A 24,363-nucleotide genomic window follows, 5' to 3' on the forward strand; every position below is an offset into this window, starting at 1 on the left:
TTAATGAGAGATACTGTGTATCTGCGTTCAACAATATCTCGCATCCTGACTTGCTAGATGTGTTCACGTATCAGGCAAGTTTTAATAACTGATCTGTTAGGTCAGATGTTTGTACAGGTAGGCACAGGCCTCAAGGTCTTCATCTTCATCTTGGTAGTCAGTGTTCTGCCCCCCTTTGTGTATTGTTTCCTGTCTGTATCAAAGTGGTGGAAAAATGGAAGAATATTTGACAGAAGTCACTGTGTGGAATAACTCTGAAATGCACTTACGAGGGCTAAGTACAAATCTTATTTTTTCCCCTGCCTGCAGTAGTTCAAACCCTTCAATAATTTTTACCTAAAAGACAAAGGCAGATATTAATGCCTTTATTAATGCCTCAGCATTAAATTTTTGTCTTCAGTGTAACTGGGCACCTGTTTCAGAGACAATCCTTGCATTTCTGCTGTGGAGAACAAACTAGAACATATCACAAACTAGATCATATCCTAGCAGGTGTGGCTTTGCATTTGTTAGCAAGGTTAATAATTCACTATTCTTTAAGGTGCCTTGTTGCTTTAATTTCCATTAGGACAAAAACATTCTATATCACATACAAAATGGAAGGAGGAGGAGGCAAATGAGGTAAGGAATGTGAGAGTTAGATCCACCCTGACATATTATACATTGAAGAGATATAACAAAAATATTGATAAAGGTCTATTAAACATGTACAATTGATTCTGTTCACCCTAGTGAAGGACAATGGCTGAGGGAAAAAAAAGTGTTAAAATAGAGAACAGGAATCTTACAGCAATTGCTAATTTTGAGTCCATGCTGTCATAGAATCCTAGAATCCTAGAATATCTCAAGTTGGAAGGGACCCATAAGGATCATATCCTTGCATTTCCTTTTGTGCACAGAACAAATTTAGTTGCCAGACCGGTTGTGATCCTGGTAGCTCCTGTAGAATTGCACTCCTGCAATGTAAGGGAGAATTTTGCTTTTTACTTTCTGAAGGTCTAGGTATAGTACCTCTAGCACTCACATTTCATATCATGGGACATAAATGCACTTGTAATTTCTCTTCCTGGTTCCAATCTGTAAATTTCTCCGAGGTTGTTATCAAGAACAAAACTAGATCAGGACAAAAGCCATCAGACTGAGCTCAGGAGACCAGAGGATCTAGAGGACAAATATGAATTGAAGAAGGGAAAACTAGGAGAGAATAGGACAAAGTAATGTGATAAGAAAACCTCCTGTTTAAATGAAAGGGGCTGGAATGACAGGTTTTACCTGAGGATAACCTCATGTAGCAAAACACATTTTGGTCCTGCAAGTGAGACCAGAGAGCAGCAGCAGCAGCAGCACCAAGCTGTCGTTTCCCTGCCGTACTTCGGTTGAGGTTGGAGCATTCACCCAGCTGAGATGGGGGCAGAGATGCATGGGCATAAGTGTGTAAGGCGGGTGAAGGTGGGAAGCAGCAGCAGTGGAGGGGGCAAAGGCAGCTGTTTGCTGCTGAGACAAGGGGTGTGATGGAAGGGCCCGTGGTTGAGGAAGAGCTCTTCCTGCCCCATGGGACCTCTGTTGATTGAGTGCGCTGCACAAGATGAGTTTGACTGAAACCCTTTATTGGTCAAAGTGTTTTCTCGGGAGGGGTGTCCTTCCGGGTCTCAGCCGGGTGCAGGAGCACTGGCAGCGGCACCAGCGTCAGCAAGTTCCTCATTCTCATCTCCTTACACCCCACAAAGTGAGGTGCTGGGCAAGACGGGAGGTGGCCTGCTGCGCTGGTCCCTCCGTTTGGCCTCTCATGGCTGTGTCCTTCAAAAGAGCAGGACGCTGCGAATACTAAAAAGTGGAAAGGAAGGGAGGAGTTACAGGTGCTGTGGCTGCAGGTGTTCAGGAGCAGGCAGCGGCGCAGGCAGGTGTGCCTGAGGACCGGCCACCTTCTTTCTCATCCAGCTTCTTCCTAACTCAGCTGCATGAGATGTGCAGCAACGGGGCAGCATTCAAAACCCTGCTGAAGGGACCCCTCAGGAGCTAAGGCACCTCCCCAAAGCTCTTGTGCTGCGGCGGTAAGATACATTCTTCCTTCCTTTGGCTTTTATGCTGTCATTACCAGGGATGCCCCTTACTCCTCATTCTGCTTCGCCTGTCCTGTGTTTTCAAACAGTGCCCTGAGATGTGGTGTCTGAAGGCCTGTGCTGGCTTCAGTGCAGTGCCGGGGCTGCGGGATCTCTGCTGAGCTGAACCATGAGCAGGAGGGTTCCCTGTGCTGAGCATGGGCTCTTCTATCTGGGTTATGGCAGATCCTGCCAACACACGGCTCTGGGCCCCCTGCTTCCTCAAAAGGCTTGGATGCTTTTTGAGAAGGCAGTATTGCACGCTCTGCCTGCCAGAGTGTTTGGACTGTTTGAATCTTAGGTGGAAGTGGCGTTTGCTGTACCTTGCTCCTGCTATTCAGGGTCTCACCTTTTTCCTGCACGTAACAACTCAAATCCCTCATTCACTTTAGCAATCGGCAGTGTGTGCGTGATCAGCAAGTCTGAGTTGAATTTCTTCTCCAAATAGCTGGAAACTAATTTGGGGATGGAATCTCTCATCTTCCAACCTAGAAATGGGATAAAGCACCTGCAGTGAGTAATCAGAGAAATGCTATTTTGGTAAGGTCATGTTTGTAGAGAGCTGATGCCAACAGTGTAGCAGCTCTCCTCTGAGCAGAATATTAGAGCCGACCAGGGCCTTGTCCCCTCTTACCAGGCTGTGCTGACCTGTAAAATATACTTGAGGCTGTGCCCTTGAAAGTGCGGTAGCTACTTCTTGGAATGCATCAAAATTAATAGGATGAGGCTAAAATTGTGAGTGGGTCCCTTCTTTGAGCTGGGAGTATAGCTGGAGGGAGTGAGAAGATACTTGAGTTGCACCAGCCCCTCCTCTGGCATAATACAGAAGCACTTACATTGCAGTGAAATGCAAACCAAGATCAACTGCTGGGGGTTAAGATGAGTGTGTATGAGAGTGGCCACCCCTGAAAGGCCAGGTAATGGGTACATGTGCGACAGAGGGGCGGAGATGAGAGAAAGCGAGAGAGTGGGAGAGGGAAGAAGAGTCTTGTAGTGGAAGGAGAGAGCAAGGTGCAACAGGAAGGTGTTTGTGGGGCAACAAGGAATTGCTTTCATGAGACATTTATGATCTTCCCACACATACTGTAGGGTCAGGACTGAGCAAGCAGTACTGGTGCCTTTATCTTAGGAGAAATTTTCCTCTCCTTGGGAGGAGAGTGGTTTTTGTCCTTGTTCTAGTCTCCGGTTAGCGTAGAGAATTGTGTGTGTTGAACTGTATGAAGTAGTTACAGGTTTATTAGCCTGTAGTGACAGGACGCGGGGCAATGTTTTTAAACTGAAAGAGGGTAGATTTGGATTGCACACAAGGAGGAAATTTTTTGCAATGGGAGTGGTGAGACACTGGAACAGATTGCCCAGAGAAGTTGTGGATGATTGGAAGTGTTCAAGGTCAGGTTGAACTTCATACCTCCGAGCAGGGTCCCCTTCCATGTACGCCCAGACAGCAGAAGCATAGGATCAATGGAAATCACTGAACCAGAAGCTGGTACCCCAACCATCACGCAGACGCCAGTGTTCATATTGCAGGAGGCCAGGGCAGCAGTCTGATGGGACGGGCAGGTGAATTAGAGAACACACTGATGAGTTTGTCAGAAAAGCATTCTTTCTGTGCAGTCATCTGCCTCTCCATGGTAATCTGAAAACACATGCTCCCTTGTGCAGCAGGCATGCAGAGCTCAGTGCTGAGTCCTGAGACTCATACATCATTTTCTCCTAAAGCAAATAGACTGCCTTTCTGGGGAAAGGTGTGCCCAGCAGTGCAGGCAGCAGGCAAGGAACTGCCTGCTGGGGTGAATTTTGCCCTGATGGGAGACTCTGAATGAGCTGGGAGGGAGGACGCGTGCTGAAATACCACCTTACCATGGTATCCGCATGCCCGATGACCTCAAAGGAGTAGTCCACGCCGTGGCCGGTCATCTCAGTGAGCACCTCCTGGATGGGCTTCTTGAAGTCCTGAGGACTGATGCAGTCAGTGGCTCCGAGCTCCTTGGCCTTGGCAAACTTGTCCTTGTTGATATCAACAGCAATGATGCGAGAAGCTCCAGCCGCCTTGCAGCCCATGACGACAGAGAGGCCAACTCCTCCGACGCCGAAGATGGCGCAGGTGGAGCCTGGTTTTACCTGCACAACATGGGGCCCTGTGAGTGTCCAGTGTGAAGAGGAGGTTTCTGTTGCACAGGGTTGGTCAGGGTGCGAGGGCGGCCGTGGGGTGCTTGTGCTCGACACGCCTGAATACTAGCCTTGGCGGTGTTGATGGCAGCCCCGTAGCCTGTGGAAAACCCACAGCCGAGCAAGCAGACTTTGTCCAGAGGCGCAGCAGCATCTATCTTGGCAACAGCACACTCCGGGATCACGGTGTATTCTGCAAAGGTGCTGACCCACAGAAAGTGGTGGATCTGCTTCCCTCTGCACGTGAACCGGCTGGTCTTGTCAGGCAGCAGGTTTTGTGGTTCAGACAAGCTGTTGGGAGGTGCATGCTTTTCATCAAGTGAAGCACCCATAGGCGTGTCAGACTTGCTGAGCGACAGCCCACCCCATTTAAGTGTAGGGGAAAGTGAAGCAAACTCACTGGGACTTCAGGCAGTAGTTGGATTCAGGATTCAGGCAGAAGCTGCATTCCCCGCAATGAGGAAGGGAAATAGGGATGACTTTGTCTCCTGCAACAAAGCAGATCGCTGTTAGGTGCCTCTCTCCGGGCAGGCTCTGAGGGTGCTGCCTGTTGGAGTGCCTCGGCTGAGCTTTCCGATGGCAGCATCCCACCACGAACCCTCTGCTTTCTCTGTCAGGAGGAAACACTCACGTGCACGGGGAATAAACCAGGAAAGTGTATGTGACAGTCCAGTGCAATGAGTGTGCACTCAGGTTTTGAGCCACTGACGCAGGAGCAAGGGGGAAGTTTCTGAGCTCTGGGCAGCCTCATCTGCTTTGAGAGCTGACTCCTAGGTATGTGTTTGTGTGTGTGTCTTACCTGGTTTCACAGAGATCACGCCTTCTCCAACACTTTCCACAATCCCAGCTCCTTCGTGGCCTGGGATAACTGGGAAATCCACATTAGGAAAGCAGCCTTCCAAAATGTGGTCATCTGTGCGACAGATGCCTGTGGCCACAATCTGTTTGGAGAGGAAAGAGCAGATGAGCTTTAGAAACAGTCTGGCCTCTGTTTAACCCAGTTCGTGGAAGGATTTTTCACAGGGCTGCTCTGGACAGTTAAGGCCTATTAGTGGATGCAGATCCCTGACGGGTATATTCAAGGTATAGCCACAAGAAGAGCAATTCCCACAAGGCAGAAAAAAATAGTGAAACATGTTTTTACCTTGATACGGACTTCACCTGCCTTTGGAGGTGCCACCTCCACCTCCTCCACAGAGAGTGGTTTGCCCACGGCCCAGGCAACTGCAGCTCTGCATCTGATAACCTGGAAGGAACAGAGGGGTTTACACGGCATGGGAATATTTGCCTTTGGCGCATGGTCGGGGGCAGTCGTCTTACAATCACCTAAAACAGACGTGCAGCAACTCGGTAGTACTCAGCTGTACGCAAAGCCAAGTGATGTTCAATGAACACTGGCCTAGTTTAAGGTCTGAGGAAACACCATTCGTGCTTTGTCACACACAGAGTATGAGGTATACCCTCAGGAAATTATTGTGTTTTTAATGGCTTTTGTGGATTTTTCATAATGTCATCATATGTTAATGGACAGATTGTGCTCTGATGAGGAGTGTGGACCCTGTGGAAATGTGGAAATGCCTGTTAAGAGCTTTGCTGTTGGTCTTACAAGATTCTGGGCTGAAGGTACCTAAGAGGGGTTAGGGAACGCTCCCCATCTGGTTGGCAACTAGATAACATTTTCCCTTGCCGAAGGCATGATTTGTGTGTGGCATCTCCCAAACCCTGAGCCGATCACCCCAGAGCTGGTTTGACGTCAGCAAACTTCAGCTTGCAGCCTGAAGGGGGTTTTGGCAGGGATGAGGTTGAATGCAAGAGATGAGTGGCTGCAAGACTGCACCTCTGAAGAGCTGTGTTTCCCTGCCAAAGTGGGAGTGCAGAGCAGGGTTGAACAGGAGGGTGTTTTTCAGACCGGTACGATTCAGTATTTTCATTCCTGAGCTGCTGGTCAGAACATGAGAGGAATGCACTACCTAACACAGGCACTGACACATGCAGTTGTACAAAAGGAGAAGCTCATGTAAGTCAAGGGGGTTTGGATGGGTTATGGGAGCAAGGTCAGAGGAAAGAGGGCACACATTAGAGGTGCGCAGGCTGAGCCCTTTGTGGAATATTTCCCCAAGAGCAGAGCACCTCGGAAAGGAAGACGGGAAATGAGTTGTCCTTACTTTTCCAGAAGTGGCCATGTGGTCTTAGCAGAGCTGTTGCTGTCACTGCAGCAGGCCGGAGGGAAGCTGCCACCCGTCTGGCTGAAGCCCCGTGTTGTGAAATGGCCCAGCTGTGGAGCGGGAGCACTCCTGGGCAGCCGCAGCTGAAGGGGGAGGCAGGGAGCGTGGAGGGAGTCCTGGCGTGGGACCGTCGCGGGAGAGCGGGGAGCGGTGGTTGCTCTGTGTCTGATGCCAGACACTGAGGGGCACAGCGAGCGTAGAGTGGAGGAGCTGGAGAGCAGCAGGGAGATGCCAATGGGCAGCAATCAGGCTCCGCAGGGAGCGGGCAGGAGGCCTCCCGGGAGGCTTTTAATGGTGGCTCTGCCTTTGCCCCTCCCTGCCTGAAAGGCACAGAGAGCTCAGCGAGATTTTTCTCCTCCGGTTGCTTGCAGCAGGTGTGGAGGGAAGGAGATTTGCTTCTCGGTGTCCCCTTGTTGCCAAGGGGTGGCATTTGACTTGGCAGCGGTTCACGCCAGGGTGTTTGCGCAAGAGTTAAAAATTAAAAAAAAGAAAAAAAAAGACAGTGAAAACATGGTATAGTGGACAAACACGCATGCCCTTTTGGAGTGAAGCTTAAATGTCTGTGGTGTTGCGGCTATTTTCACCTGGATAGTAAAGGGAGAATGTGTCAGGAAGGGGGGGGCTTTTCCAAGGACACATTTGTTTCACTCGCGTGTATCCAGGTTTGCAAGGGGGTTCACTCCTCGGTCTCTCACGGTTCCAGAGCTGTTTCTGCTGAGGCATCGGGTGAGGTGATTTATAGGAGATTGGATGAGTGAGACCTTGTTGGAGGACCGGGCTAAGATGAGCACCCCATGTGTGATGTAACCCCCACGGTTATGTGTTCAGGGGACTGCCTGGAGAGGTTTGTGTTGGCGCTTGCTACCACGTATCCCAGCCCTGTTTCACAGGGCAAGGGGGAAGGTCAGCAGCAGCAGTTGATGTTGGCAGGCCGAACCCCCTACTCTCAAATCCCCTTGACCCATCTCTGGTTTCACCAATGCAGTCCAGCAACACTACAGTGCCCCAGCAGCCAGCTGAGCTCTTGCCTGGGGCATGGTGGCCCTGTGGTGTGACAGTGGCTCCAGCCACCTGGCAGTGCTGCTGGGCAGCCTGTTCCCCAGCCTTGCTGGTCAAGCCCAACCTCTGGGCAATGATGGCCAGGTGCTGTTGTGCCCCTGGCATGGAGGTGAGCAGCTGGCGCTAGAGCAGCCATGCACTTGTGGATCATTCTGATCTGGATTTCAGGTGCACAGGGACATTTAGCAGTTTTTCCCAGGAAACTCTTACTTTTTCATAGGTTTCTTTGTGCACCTTTGGTAGCTTCCATCAGACTGTGAGTGCTGGTGATGTATAATTTCCCAGGAATAAGGATTTTTAGAATGAATTTTTGAAGTTTTTCAATAGTCAGCCTGGTGTGCCTGCTGCATTAAAAAAAAAATAAAAATCATGCAGTATGATTTATGTATCTTGCAAGAGAAAAATTTGTTCCACTTGTCCTGAGCAGCCAAAGATGTGACAGCCCTGGAACAAAACATCAGTCTGTCATCTCCCAATTACCTGTGCAGCACAGTGTTTTTTTATTACTGGGATCCGTGCTCTCCATCTGATAACCTGGAAGCAATAAAGGTGATTATGCTGTGTGGGAATGATCATTTGCCTGTGATGCATGGTCAGGGAGGGTGATCTTACAAGCATGTAAAAACAGATCTGCACAGCGTGTGTCTCTGCAGACTGGAGCATGTGCTGCTGGAGCTACACAACTGTCCTGTGCTGGTTCCTGGGTGACTTGCTGGGTGGGTGGGATGCGGTGGGAGAGCAGAAACACGGGAGTGCTCAGCTGTACATGAAGCCGAGTGATGTTCAATAAACACTGGCATAGCTTAAGGTCTGAGGAAACACCATTTGTGCTTTGTCAGACAAAGAGTTTGTCTCTTGGGAAATTACTGGATTTTTCATAGTGTCATCATGTGCTAATAGACAGACTGTGCTCTGATGAGGAGTGTGGGCCCTGCTCGTTCGCAGGAAAGCTCCTAAATGGAGGCTCACACAGAGCTGCTGCATGTGGCCCTGATGAACTCACCTGGAGTACCTCTGAGTCAGAGGGTCATTGGGAAGGTCTGTCAGAAACGTGCTGTCCGGAGCTGCACAATCACACAAACAAATTAACCTTCAGTGGAATGTGGATGGGGATCGGCAGGGAGAAATACTCTAGGACAGTATGAACTATTTGTCATTCCCCAATCAGAAGACACGTCATTCCTCCACATGAAGACAGAACTAGGTTGCTGCCTTATAAAATGTCCCTAACAAGAATGATTTCATGGGTTTATTGTTTTGGACCCCAGCAACTGGCCTAATAAAGATACTAACAGCAGGTGTTTACTATGCTTGGCAGATTACAACAGAAATGGGCTTTGCATGATCCTGAAGAGGACAGAAGCAAGGAGGTTTGTTGTACTTTATTCCCTAGCTCTATTTTTTTTCCTTCTACTCTGAAGACTGCTGTTATATTCTCTACCCTTCATGCAATAGGGAATGCCTTGGAAAAAACATGTATCTGGCATCTGGAGGATACTTTACCTCTCTGTACTACTCCTTTCTGTCCTCACGAGCTAGGTTTCAACAGGCCTTCTTTGGCTTCTGTTTAAGTCATGAGTTAAACATACCTTAGCTGGTACAATAAACTATCGTGGCTGCCACAGAAAACATTTTGTTAGAATATGCTAAGAATTGAGAGATTATTACGCTCTTGTTTCTGCTGAATCCAGGTTACTACAGAGGAGATCAATTAAGTGGAATTAAACTCCCTCTCCTTCTATTTTGAATAGTGATCCAGTTCAAACTGTTGGGTCACACACAACCCGCCTTGGAAGAGATCAGAACTCTTCAACTGAACTGCACCTGAAAAGAAAAGAATTATTTTATGGTCCAGAAAAAGTCTTCAGACCTGACTGCACAGGTAACCCCACAGAAAAAAATGACTGAAGTTCAGGTCTTAATCGCTGTGTAAACTGAGTTTATTATACATGCACGTGTTTAAGGGTCATCTTCTGTTAAAGTCTAATCTCTTGGTAAACTTATCCTCAAATCATTAACCTAGCTGGGCCGCTCAAGGACTCTTTCTGCTGACACAAACAAGTAAGTCATCATTAGCACACAGTCCCCTTACTTCACAGGCTCTTCTACCCAGCTACCATGCATGTGAGTGCCTGCAAGCTCTGATTAGTACATTCAAAAGATAAATCAATGTTGACCATGTTTGCTGAGATAGAAATAGTTCCTGTTTCCACGTCACAAACACAGAAAGCAGTAAGATGCTTTACGTTTGATTTCTTGCAAACTGTTACCAGTCACCTGTTCCTTCCCATTTACTCTGTATTCACACTTAAAGGTTAAGAAACCTCCCCTTTATTTAATGGAAACAAATAACAATGCTTGATGCACATTCATATTTCTCCATGTTGTTTCCCAAGCATCAGATGCACTTGTATAAATTGGTCAAAGCTCTAAAACCATACTGATAAGGTAAAAAAACAAACCACAACACAGAACACCACCACAGCAGTTTTATATAAAATGCTTGGAAGTGTTCATTTGGTAAAATATCCAGTGGTGAGACATTCTTCAGTACCTAAGTCTATGATTTACTTACTTAAATATCATTTACTGAAATTATTAATTCAAACACATGGTCACCATAAATTTTAATCTCTGCAGTAACTGCTTTGCCTATCAGGTAATGGAATGCTAAAATCATTCAGGATGGATACATAGTTCTGACCTAGAGTTTTACTGTGCTGAGCTGCATGCACAAATCTGTTACACTTGCAGTGTTATGAAGGCACAAAGAAACAGTTTCCTTAATTTTTCTTTTATTAAAAGCTTGCATATTAAAAGCCATTTTAGAAAAATCCAAACCTTTCGTAACACCTGTGACAGCAGCAAGTACTGTAATTCTTAACTGGCTATTAAAAGACAATTGCAGCACAAGTCAGAGGCTTTAAAGCAAGAATCAGGAGAAAGACCTAGGAGAAAAAAGATTATTTCACTTATATGCCTTGCTTGAAGCCTGGGGTTTGAGCTTGATCCTTTTTTATTCAAAGGTGGTGGTGGCAGACCTTTCAGAAGTGTCTTGGTTTGTGTTTTGTATCAGTTGGAGGATAATGAAGTTTGCACTGGTGCTAAGCCATCTGCTGCTTAACAACTGGGAATCCTAAAACAGCAGGACACTGCGAATGCTGCAATATAAAATGACAAGTTAGTGACTGTAGAAAAGCCCCTGGGCTAACATCAGCAGAACACTGTGCTTTCTCTGAAAATCTAGGCTATTGCTGTCAACCAGGGTGCTCCCTCCCTGCCTGCCCCAGCCCCAGCTTGCAGCAAAATGCCGGAGCAGATGTGCAAAACCTTGCTGTAGATGCAGAGAACAAAATTCATGCAAGACTGCAAAGCCTTCCCTCATGACACCCAGGGCTCCTGGCACTTAATCACCAGGTAAGGCCTGGGAATGCCTTGGACGGGGGCTTAGACGCATCTTTCCAGTTACAAATGGCTCTAAGGGTAACCTCTGAATAGTACAGCTTATTGTGGGCTGAAAGACTGAAGCGTTTCACTTGGTAAAAATGGTCAGCTGCAACATGCCTCTGTCTTCGTGTTGACTCAGTATTTTAGCAAAGCTGATGGCATCTCTGTCCTCGCCACTTTCCCGTTTGTTACACTAAAATCTAAAACTAACACTTATAGCACATTTAAAATAAGGACAGTCAAAAAATGAAGTGTGTGCTGCATAGTTAGAACCTGAGAGGAAACCTCAGGGGCTAAATTCTTCTGTTCCATGCTTTTTATATTTAGAGGAAGTAACACCTAAAATACCTGCTAGCAAATGACAATGAAAAGAAAATATGAATGTAATTCTCCAGACTGTGTAAGTTATAAACAGCTAGAACTTTCAAAAAGGATAGTCCCCACACATACAAAGGTACACAAATGTATTTCCCACTTCTGCCAAGGAGAATTTTCAGTTACTCCCATGGTGAATCTTGTCAAATGTCTCTGGCAAACTATTTCCAATTTCAACACCCTATAAAAACAGAGTCTGAGATGAACTCTCACAATACTTGAGGAATGCACAAGAGCTAAATTCTGAGTTTGCAATGTATATATACACCAAGTACTTTCCTTTTTAAAAAGCTCTGAAGTTCAAGGTAAACTACCAGTGACTTTAGGACTAATTGCACGGTGACTCTGTTCCCTAACTCACAAGAGGAATGGTGAGTTGCTCTTCCAGTAAACATAGGCTATTTCTGCGTTCCTGCTCCTCATCCTAAAATGTATCTTGGAATGCGATGTAGCTAACCCCTGGCACTCTACAGCTTGGCATTCCCAGGCTCCTTTGATCATGTGCTCTTTTTCAACAGGTAGTGGGCAGAGACTTCCTCATTTGTGGGAGTCTTTTCTCCCTCTGCCACCCAGAGTCTTTGCTCAAACTAGAACCTGAAAGTTCCTCTGCAAGGAAAGACAGCACCCACTGCATTTCAAAAGCTAAAGCTTTGCTGGCTTTATTACTACAGCTGCAACCCATGGACACACACTGGGTGAGATTACGGGGCGTAGTGGGTTGCCTTCCCCATTCTCTGCCGTGAAGTCATGCTCTGTGTTACGGTATAACTCCTTCAGGCTATTTATATAGAAGCTTTACAATTAAACAGTGTTTACCTCTTCCCTGTCCTTAGCAGATCAAATCCTTCATTGATTTTAGTGAAAGGAAGTGTGTGGGTTATTAATGGATCCAGAACAAATTTTTTCTTCATGTAGTCAGCAACCAGTTTAGGGACTGAATCTTTACTCTTCCAGCCTGAAAAAACCCCACAATAATGAAACATTAAATGCTTGTGAAAATAGGTAGAACTCATGGCAGCTTAAATTTTTAGATAAACTTTCTGTAGTAGAATAGCATGATGAAATCTTGCAGCATGTCTTTACCTTTGTAACACAGAGTGCCAGCAGGAAACATGGGATGAAGTGCAGCTATTGTACAAATGACAAATCCTGTAAGCGCTTTACTGGGTAGAGCACCAGTAAAAATTTGAACCTTTACAGAACCCAAACTTTACCCCATATTAAATACTGTTTCAACTTGTCTATTCACAGAATCACTATGGTTGGACAAGACCTGTAAGATCACCAAGTCCAACCATCAACCAACACCACCATGACCACTGAACTATGTCCCACAATGCCACGTCCATATGTTCCTTGAACACCTCCAATGATGGTGACTCCACCATTTCCCTGGGCAGCTTATTCCAGTGTTTCACCAAATCTCACCATATTGATACCTTGTCCACTAAATCACACATCATACAAAGGCCAGAGTGCTGAAAGCCATGTTGGTAACTGGAAACTTGATTGCCTGGTCAAAATTGGAGGGGCAGGGGGTAGATGTGTCTCTTTTTTCTTACAAGCAGTACTAGATAAAGCTGTCTCAAATAGTAGGATGCCCTTCCAGAGGAACCTGATTTGTCTCTGCTCTTTTATTCAGGTGTGTATTGAATACATCAGAGGAACTGGTTGTGAGTGAGAAAACCTGTTGTTGGAAACAAGTTTTCTGGGGCCTTCAGCTTTCTGTTGAGTGAGCTAGGGCTTGCTGAGTGTGGGACTCTGCTAGGAGAGCTCACGCAAGAGAAAGAACTGGAAGGCACTGATGGCAGCTAGCAAGGGGCTGAGCTGCCGTCTGACCTGTGTGGAAATCAGGTAGGTCTGACACCCAGTGTCCTTTAGGGTCCTGACTCTTCATCTCTCCTGCTCTCTTTTTCTTTCCCTCTCTTTCAGTCTTTCTATCCCTCTCACTCTTTTTTGCTCTTGCTCTTTTTCTCCCCCTCTCCTCTTCCCCCCCTTATCTTTTGCTCATTTTCTCTTTTTTCCCTTTGTACTTTTCTCTTTTATTTCTCCTTATCTCTTTTTCTCTTATTTTTATCTCAACTCATCATCCCTCCCCTCTCCCTCCCTTTTTTTCCTCTTTTCTTCTACCTTTCTTTCTCTCTCCTTTTCTTTTTTCTAATTTTTTCCTCTGATTTTCTTTCTCTTCTTTTTTCCCTCTTTCTATTTTTTATCTTTTTATTTCTTCCTTTCTCTGCCTCTTCTTCTCTCCCCCTTCTTCCCTCCTCCGTCCCTCTCTGGTTTTCTCTCTCCTTCTCTTGCCATCAACTAACAGTTCCCATAATTAATTCCCTTTGTGCTTCTTTGTCAGCAAAATAGCTATCAATATTACTTCCAATAGGACAACCTAAGCAATGAATTTAGATATATCCTGTTTTATTCAAGATGATTTACAAGTTTCCCAAGCCAGTTAAATGACATCTTTCCAAGTCCTTACCTCCAAAGACGGACCCTTTCCAGGTGCGACCAGTGAAGAGGAGCATGGGGTCAAAAGTGATCTTCTGTGCTGCAGGAGGCACTCCCACAATCACACTGATGCCGTAATTGTACTGGCAACAGGCCAAGGCTGCAGCCTGCGTTTGAAACAGAGGGACACCCCAGAGTCATGCAAGATTTGCTGCTGGGGCACAAAAGTTTGAATTCCTCCTCTCAAGGATCAGCTTACAATTCATTTTTTTTGTAACTGAAACCACATCAATTTCCATTGTATCTGCTCACACCATTGTATCTGCTGTCATGGGTTAGCTATGTCCTAGCTTTGTTCTCCTTACCCATTTTGTCTTAGTCATTAGTGATAAGCCATTGTTGGAAAGCAGACAGTGGGCTATGTGAAATTTAGCCACCCTGGTTAGGCCAGGAGACTACACTGAAGTTCTCTTTCCTAAGTTTTTGAGTGTGCTTCTGTCCCTGCATCTCAGTGGCAGATAGCTGGACTTAACAGGTTTGAAGTTAGCTTGACACTTTGCCAGTGGCTCTCAGCTCCTCACCCCTGGTGCTTAGTGGGTTAGCAAAGAGAGAGCTAACAAGCTAATGCCTCATTTGACCACATCTTTTGGTTGCATACCATAGTTTCGGTATGGCCGATGACCTCAAAGGAGTAGTCCACACCATACCCGGTCATTTCTATCAACACTTCGTGAATAGGCTTCTTGAAATCTTTAGGGTTGACGCAGTCAGTGGCTCCCAGCTCCTTGGCCTTGGAAAACTTGTTGCTATTGATATCAACAGCAATGATGCGGGAAGCTCCGGCTGCCTTGCAGCCCATGACAACAGAGAGGCCAACTCCTCCAAGGCCAAAGATGGCACAGGTGGAGCCTGGTTCCACCTATAATAACCATATAAACATGGCATACTGTTACAGTCTAGCTAAAGTTCAATGCATTTTCTTATTATCAACATGTTTTCACTTAAGCCACTTCTTGTAATTTAGAGATTACCTGCTGAGAAGGAATTTGTGCATGCATACCTACTAGTGCAGTAGCCAGCTATACTCTTATAATCCTACATATGACTAAGATATATTGTCCCTAAAATACATTTCTGAGACCAGGTTTTCATTACACGAGTCAGCTTCAGGTTTAGAGACACCTTTTTTTTCTATGATACTTTGTATTCCAGTGGTGTTAAGATCTGTAGTGTCACTCCACTGGAAGCAGTGCCAGCTGTAAAAGTCACATTCATGTATTGCTACAGATTATGAGTGTTGCATATGTAGGCTTCCATGTGTTCCTAGACTTAAGTTACAATAAAACAAGCCAGCTCTAGGGGTGATAAAGCTTAATAGATGGTAATAAGTATTTTTACTGGATTTTGAATTGAAGACTTCTGAGTCCCTTAGAGACAGAGAAACTGAAGTAGGCAAAGAACTAGTATCTTCTTTCCACCCTGAACTCAAGAGTCTGTACCTCCTGGCTGCCATGCTGACGACCCGCTCGCAGGCCACACAATCCCGAACAGACCCCATGAGATACCAGGAACACCCACCACAATACTTACCTTGGCAGTCTGCACAGCAGCCCCATAACCAGTTGAAAATCCACAGCCTATTAGACAAACTTTTTCCAGAGGAGCAGCAGAATCAATTTTGGCTACAGCAGATTCATGCACTACTGTGTATTCAGTGAAGGTACTTGTACCAATAAAATGGTGAATTGCTTTTCCTTTACAGGTGAATCTCGTGGTGCCATCAGGCATTAATCCAGCACCTGAACCAATACTGTGTGAAAAATGACCAGAAATAATGGCAAGTGAGATTTGTTGAATGTGATCAGTTTAGTATGAATACAAATCAAATAAGGGTTGTAGGTAACCCAGGAAAACTTACTCATTTTTATGGCACAGATTACCCTTGGTGCTTAAGCAACTGTTGCACTCCCCACACTGTGGAACAAAGAGTGGAATAACCTTATCTCCTAGAAATAAAACAGTAATGACAGAGGATTAAAAAAGGCAAACAAGAAGCATGCAGGTAAAAACATGAAGCGTGTATTTAATTCCTAGGCAAATGTGCACTAGGAGTGCAGTGCTGGTTTTACTTCCTTCTGCTTCTCTTGGAAGATAAACCATATCTCTCTGTTATAAACGACATCATTAGGGCAAAGTTATGACAACTAACGCAATATGCAAAATTCCTGGTGTCTTTCATAGAACTGAGTCTGAGCTATGTCATAAAACTGTGTTAGCTACTGACATTCCCGAAGTACTCATTCAGCAGCTTATTGCATCGTCTACTTAAAAGGAAAATAGTAATACACAGGTAAAGAAACTGAGATAAAAATCAACATCCACTAGGACAGCAGATTGGAGTGCCAAGATAACAGGGCTGTAAACTGTGCATACAAAGAATGGGAAATTAAGCATTAATTTGTCAGCCCTCTTGAGTCTCTCCTATTTGTAGTCCTATTACTGTTGCATTGGAGTAAAGGGAGGTAAAATATTTGTCAGATAAGCAGTGACACACACAAGCTAGAACAACAGCTCTAATTCTCTAGCTCAATTATATGATTAACAAAGTAGCACATAGCTTCCCAGTGCAATTTTTTACTGCTACATATTTTCCACAGCAACGATATACGATATATCCCTAATAATCTCTAAACAGGTAATCCCTAATACAGATCAATTTGTGATTTGGCAGTTCTAAAATGTGGCTAATCAAAGTCAAAAGAAATATTTCATTTCCACTAAAAATGGAAAATGCCTACAGAACATGAAATGCCCCCACCACCCTGACCCTCAGTTAACTTAGAACTGTGACATGGGCTTAGTAATCATTCTGCTAAAGAAACTTTGCATGTCTTGGAGCCTTTTTTAGAACTTGAAGATGTAAATTCAGCAACATCTGCGAAACGTGATTTTGTGCGTGTGTGTCTGTGTGTTCAGGCCTGCTGTTTCAGCTCACCTGGAAACACATGGCAGCTACAGTTAGACAACAGCGTGCTTTATGAACCCAGACATAAGAGAAAGAGCAGTTAGAGCTATCCCTGAAATTTGCAATATACGTATTTGTTTGGAGTTAAAGCAGAAATCTCTAATAAAACTTTTTCTTATCATACATACCAGCCTGCTTTGGACAGATGTCATACTTGTTTCCAGTGTGAACAAAGACACTTGAAAGTACGGAGGTGTTAAAAGTGAACTACTTAGGTATTGTAACAAACTGCCTGGATAAAATTAAGCATTTCTCTGCAGGTTTTGTTCAGTGCATAGTTTGTCTTAATAACTTAGCCATTGTTAGAATTTGTTTGGTCCTGTAAAAGCATATAGAAATCCTGTCTCATCTTGCAGCAGTTGGAGGAAAATTGGCATCTTTCACTGACTTCTCTGTCTACCCACTGTGGTTCAAAGAGAGTGTAGCGAGAGGAGCAGCTGGTCCAGGTAAGTGTCCTCAGAGCAATCCAGCCCTCAGTGAGCAGTGCTGACTCACCTGCACTGGTGCTGCACACAAGCAAAGCCTGCAGCAGGGTGGGCACCCTGTTGTGCACTAATACTTTTAAAGTGAAGTTATTGAACACACAGACCTAAGTTCTGGTCTGCTGAAGTCAATGGATTATTTTAGCTGTTAGGAGAATTAAAAGAAGGTTTGCCAAAACCAAAAGAAATTGAATAGAAAATCTGAAAATAAGTCAAGATCGGGAACACAGAAAACGGTAAAACATTTTCCTCTGCAATACAAGTACTCACACATGTAATCATCTTTGACTTAAACAGGAGTTTGGAAACTCAGCCCAGGGTTTGTGTTCAGTGCTGTTTCATACCTGGTTTGATCGAAGTTACTCCCTCCCCAACACTCTCCACAACACCAGCTGCTTCATGCCCAAGAATTATTGGAAAAGGCATAACCAGTCCACCAGTTATCACATGGTCATCAGAGCGACAGATGCCTGTGGCCACGATCTGATTTAGAGGAAAGACAAGAATATTTCAGCATTTAACTATGTCATGTCATATGCCAAAGTGAAATGATATAATGTATTTGGAGAAGTCACTTGCTTCCCTCCAAAAATCACATATGCACACAATACATCTACAGGTAAAACACTTTTGGTTGTGTGAGTCATGATTTTCATGGTTTGTATTAGTCTTTAAGCTACAAAGCAAGGCTCCTTTGTGAATGTTTGCTGTGCACTACTGAGCTTTACAGGGAGTCTCACTGATTATCTGGCAGAACCAATGTTCTATCAATACAATTATATATGAAGAACAGAATAAAATAAATTATTCATAATATTCATATATAAATACATAAATAGAAAAAGTTTAATATTATAGAAACATTACAAAATTATGTAAATTAACTATCACATTATAAACATAGAAATATTCTATATATTTTATATTCGTTATATTTAGATTATATTACAATATATCATAATAGATGTTACATAAAATATGTATTATACAATGATAGAATATGTTTAATTACATTATAATTATATATTATTTATATATTTTAAATGTATGTATATGTTATATATACAAATTTTAGGCTACACATCGCCTTTTATATCGTATTTTGCCTTTTCTTGCAGGTAGCAGAGCAGTAGTTCTTTTGAAACAGTCAGGTATGTCTTCACAACTTTTATTCTGACAAATGGAGCTGTCAACTCCATGAGAGGGTTCTCCTCACTTGTGTAACATTTGAAGCTGCTCTAAAATGAAAACAGCTGCTGAATTCCACTGAGAAAGTTCCTGAAATGTAACAGATGCTCAATACCCAGTTAAAAAAGGAAGCTCCCAGCCCTACTGAGCTATTTCCTAGCACAGATTCAAAGAAAGTAGAAGAGAAGTTCTTGCTCCACACTACAGGAGATTCAGATTTTTGCCTTGTACTATAATTTTTTCAGCCTCTTAGAAGCACAGGTATCTTAGAAAACAAAACCCCCAACCCTGAAAAACTTTTTTTTTTTTTTTAAAAAAGAAAGAACCTCATGATCAAATTTGGGACTTGAAGCATGTTCCGTAGGAGCTCACTGAATAGTGACTACTCACCTAGTGAATATATTCCAACTGGATCCTAAAAAATCTACAGAAATAATTCTAATAAACAGCGAGATAGAATGCAAGTCGTAACAGTTGTTTTAAATTTTATTTTTAGCACCTTTATGCGGACTTCATGGGCTTTTGGTGGGGCAACTTCCACTTCCTCAATAGAAAACGGTTTATTGGCTTCCCACATTACTGCTGCTTTGCATTTAATAACCTGCAAACAGAGCAAAGAAAAAGGGAATGGCACTTACATTTGCAAGTCACCACACAGACAGATTCTTACATTTCTGCATGTGAAACTCCTGCTCATATTTGGGGGAGGAGAGACAAAACTACAGGAAAAAAAAAAACCAACAAACCCAAAACACAACAAAAAAGCCAACACCAAAGCACAGTGTAAGCCCATTTTTTTCCCCCACCAAGATCATGTCTGACTTTTTGTTCAGATTTCTGTCATAGGAAGTTTTCAGCAACATGTAGCATAGTCTCCTAGGATAACTGGATACCTTATCCATCCTCATTGCTCCTTCTCTGTTTCTAACTTCCATGGAGGATTATTTTTGCCATGTTGGATTACTGGTGTATATTTATGTCTTCCTGGAGATAGTAGACTAAATGATGCCATATATCAGGTTGTGCTAAAGTCTTTATTGCCTGGAACCGCCTGTGTCGGGAACTGACAAAATTGCTAAAAATTGAACTCAGAGCCTAATACAGGTTTATGAATGTTTTATTACAACCCAAGTTCAGCCATGAGGTGATGGCTGAGAGGACCCCCACATAAAATGACGTAGCACTATGCAGAGATAATCTTGAAGAAGCAACAGTCCTTTTAGTGCAAGATTATCCGTGCTAAGGTACCTTGCTTCTCAAAAGGGATATTTAACTCGGGGGGGTGGGGGTGGGGTGGGGGGTGGTGGTGTGTGTTACTCCCACTACCCAAGAAAGCTTTTTTTTGTCTGTTAGGCTAAAGTTTGTCCATTAGCTCTGCAGGCTTTGTCCAGGTGCTGGTGGGCCTCTGGGCTCCTCCGATCGTCTGCCATTGAGAGAAAAACACACTCAGAAGAGAGAGGAGCATTGTCCACTACTCGTCCTAGGCTCTCTGACAGAAGGTAGCCCCAGTTTCCACCCCTGCAGCTCACTCCTAGTGTATTCAAAGGTAGTGGGGGCCTCTCTGTCCCCATATTCATTCCTGTTTTTCCTTGGTGGTCTCTGCCCATCCCCGAGCTTTAAACCACTCCAGGCCCTGCAATGTGATTTTCCATGTCACCCTTATGGGTGACACTCTATTAAGTGAGTCCTCAGTCACTCAGTCACTCTATTAAGTCCTACTGACTGCAAGTGTTATCTTGACTGGGAAATGGAGGCGAATCGAGTCCACGATGCGAGAAGTTTAGCACATGTGTTAAGTATCCTGCATGACTGGAACAACTTAACACCAGTGTGCTGCAAAGTTCTTGGGGAAAAAAAAAAATAAAGCAACTTTTTAGTATCAAAGCTTTTGAAGTAGAAATAGTATCTAATAATCAACAATTTGTCAACTGGCAACAAAGAAAATAATTACTAGGAAATACAAAACATATGAAATAAAATAGTGCACTTTCAGCAGCCAGACCCAAAGTGGGAATTAGCACAACGCTTTGAAAAAGACAGACTCAGGAGAGGTTTGCACTAAATTTAATGTTTCATGTGTCAAATGGAAGCACGATTAGTAAAAAATTCACAAGTGAGGCCAAAGATCACATTTTAAAGGGTCACATTTTCTAGAAAACTTACTTAAAAAAAAGGCTTATGTATTTATACTGTATCCCACATAGCACACGAATGATTTCACAACTTGCACATGCAAAGCACACATAGTGTTTATAAGAACAAAGGTAGCCAAGAACTGTGGATTGCTGAGAACAAATAAATCTCTCCTACAATTAGACACTGGTTAACTCTGTTTTGTTCTGATGGTTGAGTCCCTGTGAACTTTTAATGACTACAACAGGATCCCACAGATGCACCAACAGCACACTATCGCCCATTTCATCTATTAAGGCAAGCACTAGCTGGAGTGACAGGTTTTTTCTGTTCGTGTGTTCTATCAGCCTTACAAGTTAACTGCAGCAGGCGGAGTGTAGGTGTAGAAACACACCCTTTTACAGAGCATAAGGATTATGCTGCTTGGTCATGTAAACTGCACGGTAACTCACATATTACTCCAAGATAAACACAGTGAAAACAAGGCAGTTTAGTTCCATCACAACACTTCATTTACCATGCTCAGTCCAAGGCTGGGTGGAGGACTGAGCTTGGTGGATTTACCTACAAGTGAACTACAATTAATTTTGCACTTGTGGTATCTCAGAATTAAAGAGAGCATTTTTTCTCTTGTTTTGTTTGGTTTCAGAATAGTGAAGACAGCTGGCAGTAACATTCCAGCAAGGTACATGCCTTCACTTGTTTTCCATTTCTGGGTTCCTGTCCATTGAGCTTCTCTTGCATGTCTCTGGGTGTATGTTAGCATCTATCAGGTAGTGCAAGCAGCACCATATACTGTCTTCAGCAGTGATATTAACCTACATCTCTCTTGTCACTTAGTTTCTGACAAAGATGCCAATACTCATTTCAGTCCCAGCTCAGTACTGTATTGCACGTGATACTTACTTCTGGTCTTCATTAACTTAAGCTCCAGACTTGTTATACATATATTCAAATTTAATGACTGTCCTAACATCAGTACAATTACACCCTGAAATTTAACACAATATTAACAGTATGTCTTTTTTTTTAGAAAAGAAACTGATATGAATTATAAAGAAGCTAAAAATAGTTTAAACCACTGCGAGATCTCAGAATGGAAACTGATAGAGCTGATAAATACATTGATCTGAACACTTACTACATTGTATCACATCTGTCCAATCAGAGATTAAAAATAGTTTGCTACCCCTGGCAGGGAGGTTATTCTTATTCTCGTGTGGTTACCTTATGTTGCCTCAATGTTTAAAAAAATGAATAAATTATTGCCTTGAAGAGTGTAACAACCATTTCCTGGGAGAGTACAGTGGCCTGCAAGTAAAGGCAGCTCTCCTGTACCAGCTTCCTCCTAAACTCTCAGCTGTGCTATACCACCAGTACTTATGGTGTCCCTACAAAGAAACTGCATTTAAAAAATGCATTATTCAGCTGCAGCAAAGAAACTTTTCTAATATAAAATTTTGCTTACTTTGCCCGCCATGCTCATGTTGACCGGTCTGTCTGTTTCGAACCTTGCCACCACTTATTTCTTGCGCCAAGGATTCAGTCAGCTGCAAAGCAGTCAGGTTGCTGATACAAGTCCTGTCCAATACACTGGAAGCCAGTCTTGTGAAGTGCTCCTGCAAGTGCACTGCTCTGACCTTTTAGCCAAGCCTCTCAGCTTGGAGTCCCACCCCTTTGTCAGCCAAAGTGCTAGAATGAAAATAAACCAGCCATCTGCTGAAACCTCACTCTTTACAGTGCTTCTGTCTTCCCGATTCCTTTGTCATGCTCTTCCCCACCCTTTCCATATCCCACCTATGGTTGCCGTCAGCATCACGGGAAGAAAGCAAAACCCCTGGCTGGAAGCTGTCCCCTCTTTCCACCTCCCTGGGAGGTTGCCCTCCAAACCCACTGCTCTCAGCGGCACTGTAGGTGCAAAGAGAAAAGGGGAGACTGGCTCTTGAATTTACAGCAGCAGGGATGCAGTGAGAACATGAAGGCTTTGCTGAATTATTTTGATGGCACTCATAAAAGTCCAGCTGATATACTAAAACATGCTATTGTGCAAGCTGCTTAAGAAACTTACACTGGCTGTGGTTGTACCTGCTCCCAATTCCTTAGTTTTGCAGTCCGGCTACTCATTAATCTGTTGGAATGGCTTTCAGTGAACAGTGACCAAGGGCAACGTGCCGATCATGCTGCTGGGAAAAGAAAAGTCAGCAAGAAGTGCTGCGCGAGGATGCGTGTTTCTTACCACGTGCAACATGCTGCTTGATTTGCGAGTGATTGGCTGACCCATCGGTTCCATCAACGTCCACAAGCGCAGACCCCATCACTGCTCACGTGCTCACATACTGGCACAACGTTCTGGTGCGAGGGACTGGGTGGAGGTCAGCACTGCATGTCTTTGCTGTGGGTTTCAAGCCTCATCTATTTTCAAATTATGCCCAGCATTCTGAAATCAAGATTCTTCCTTCAGAAACAAGCAAAAAAGAGAGAAAATACTGCATAAAACCTGACTAGTAATTACTAAGTACAGCACTCGCTCAGGTTTACCTGTGTGACTGTAATTAATTTAGGAAGGGGTCCGGGAAGAGGAAGGGAGGAGAAATGCGGTAGATGTATGTAACCTCAGGCAGGTACTTCAGGGACAGTGAGGCATTCTAGTGGCCTCAGAGACGCAACTCCAGCCTGCCGGGGACACGAGCTGTGTTTGGCCAGGGCTAGAGAAACAGAGGTCAAAAGCCCTGTTAAACAATTTCAAAGACCCACAGAGCAAAAAGGAGAGTCAGGCCTGAGGCTTCCTACAGAAAAAGGCTAAGAATCCACAGATGGTGGGTGACCTGTCTCCCGCCTAGGGAATGGCAGACCTCAGGGTATTCATCCATATAGTCTGCTCTGCTCTTTTGAAACTAAGCTCCTCTCCCCATCCTCCCAGGACTTTCCATAGAATCATTTAGGTTGGAAAAGATCTTTAAGATCATCGAGTCCACCCCTAAACCATGTCCCTGAGTGCCATATCTACGTGTCTTTTAAATACCTCCAGGGATGGTGACTCAACCACCTCCCTGGGCAGCCTGTTCCAATGTCTGACAACCCTTTTGGTGAAGAAATTTTTCCTAATATCCAACCTAAACCTCCCCTGGTGCAACCTGAGGCCATCTCCTCTCATCCTATCGCTTGTTACTTTGGGATAAGAGACCAACACCCACCTCACCACAACCCCCTTTCAGGTAGTTGTAGAGAGCGATAAGGTCTCCCCTCAGCCTCCTTTTCCCCGAACTAAACAACCCCAGTTCCCTCAGCCGCTCCTCATCAGACTTGTGTTCCAGACCCCCCTCACCAGCTTCGTTGCCCTTCTTTGACACACTCCAGCACCTCAATGTCCTTCTTGTAGTGAGGGGCCCAAAACTGAACACAGGTTTCGAGGTGCGGCCTCACCAGAGCTGAGTACAGGGGAACGATCACCTCCCTATTCCTGCTGCCCACACTGTCTCTGATACAGGCCAGGATGCCGTTGGCCTTCTTGGCCACCTGGGCACACTGCTGGCTCATATTCAACTGGCTGTCAATCAACACCGCCAAGGTCCTTTTCTGCCAGGCAGCTTTCCAGCCACTCGTCCCCAAGCCTGTAGCGTTGCATGGGGTTGTTGTGACCCAAGTGCAGGACCCGGCACTTGGCCTTGTTGAACCTTACACAGCTGGCCTCAGCCCATCGATCCAGCCTGTCCAGA

General features: G+C 44.5%; 2 protein-coding genes across 3 annotated transcripts; both read right to left on the minus strand.

Annotated features, from left to right (window-relative positions):
* Positions 1-1,799: 1,799 nt before the first annotated feature.
* LOC104253377 (alcohol dehydrogenase 1) lies at positions 1,800-6,451 on the minus strand. Its single transcript, XM_009806833.2, has 9 exons — positions 6,434-6,451; positions 5,413-5,514; positions 5,068-5,209; positions 4,669-4,756; positions 4,340-4,559; positions 3,960-4,220; positions 3,508-3,643; positions 2,449-2,587; positions 1,800-1,824 (listed from the first exon to the last, which is right to left on the minus strand). The coding sequence occupies exons 1-9, from the start codon at positions 6,449-6,451 to the stop codon at positions 1,800-1,802; spliced, it is 1,131 nt and encodes a 376-aa protein (XP_009805135.2).
* A 4,010-nt stretch (positions 6,452-10,461) lies between these two features.
* LOC104253378 (alcohol dehydrogenase 1) lies at positions 10,462-22,945 on the minus strand. 2 transcript variants are annotated; one of them, XM_059817430.1, is made up of 9 exons: positions 22,884-22,945; positions 19,014-19,115; positions 17,671-17,809; positions 15,738-15,825; positions 15,410-15,629; positions 14,478-14,738; positions 13,851-13,986; positions 12,191-12,329; positions 10,462-10,713 (listed from the first exon to the last, which is right to left on the minus strand). In XM_059817430.1, the coding sequence occupies exons 1-9, from the start codon at positions 22,935-22,937 to the stop codon at positions 10,689-10,691; spliced, it is 1,164 nt and encodes a 387-aa protein (XP_059673413.1). In that variant the 5' UTR covers positions 22,938-22,945; the 3' UTR covers positions 10,462-10,688. The 2 variants fall into 2 exon arrangements, with proteins under 2 accessions (XP_059673413.1, XP_059673415.1); XM_059817432.1 differs by lacking the exon at positions 22,884-22,945 and adding an exon at positions 22,116-22,133.
* Between the last annotated feature and the right edge of the window lie 1,418 nt (positions 22,946-24,363).

This window comes from Gavia stellata, chromosome 5 (genome assembly GCF_030936135.1).
Source record: "Gavia stellata isolate bGavSte3 chromosome 5, bGavSte3.hap2, whole genome shotgun sequence".
Taxonomy (NCBI): Eukaryota; Metazoa; Chordata; class Aves; order Gaviiformes; family Gaviidae; genus Gavia; species Gavia stellata.

What these genes read in the sequence shown, in the direction of transcription:
- LOC104253378 (XM_059817430.1), bottom strand. Translation starts at nt 22,937, where the DNA reads ATGGAACCGATGGGTCAGCCAATCACTCGCAAATCAAGCAGCATGTTG. An exon ending in GAAAGGGTCCGTCTTTGGAG is followed by an intron (nt 12,330 to 13,850) that starts GTAAGGACTTGG and finishes GGGTTTTTTCAG; the next exon opens with GCTGGAAGAGTAAAGATTCA. An exon ending in CTGCTAAGGACAGGGAAGAG is followed by an intron (nt 10,714 to 12,190) that starts GTAAACACTGTT and finishes TTTATATTGCAG; the next exon opens with CATTCGCAGTGTCCTGCTGT.
- LOC104253377 (XM_009806833.2), bottom strand. An exon ending in CGTGATCTCTGTGAAACCAG is followed by an intron (nt 4,757 to 5,067) that starts GTAAGACACACA and finishes GCTTTGTTGCAG; the next exon opens with GAGACAAAGTCATCCCTATT. An exon ending in CTGCCATCAACACCGCCAAG is followed by an intron (nt 4,221 to 4,339) that starts GCTAGTATTCAG and finishes CATGTTGTGCAG; the next exon opens with GTAAAACCAGGCTCCACCTG.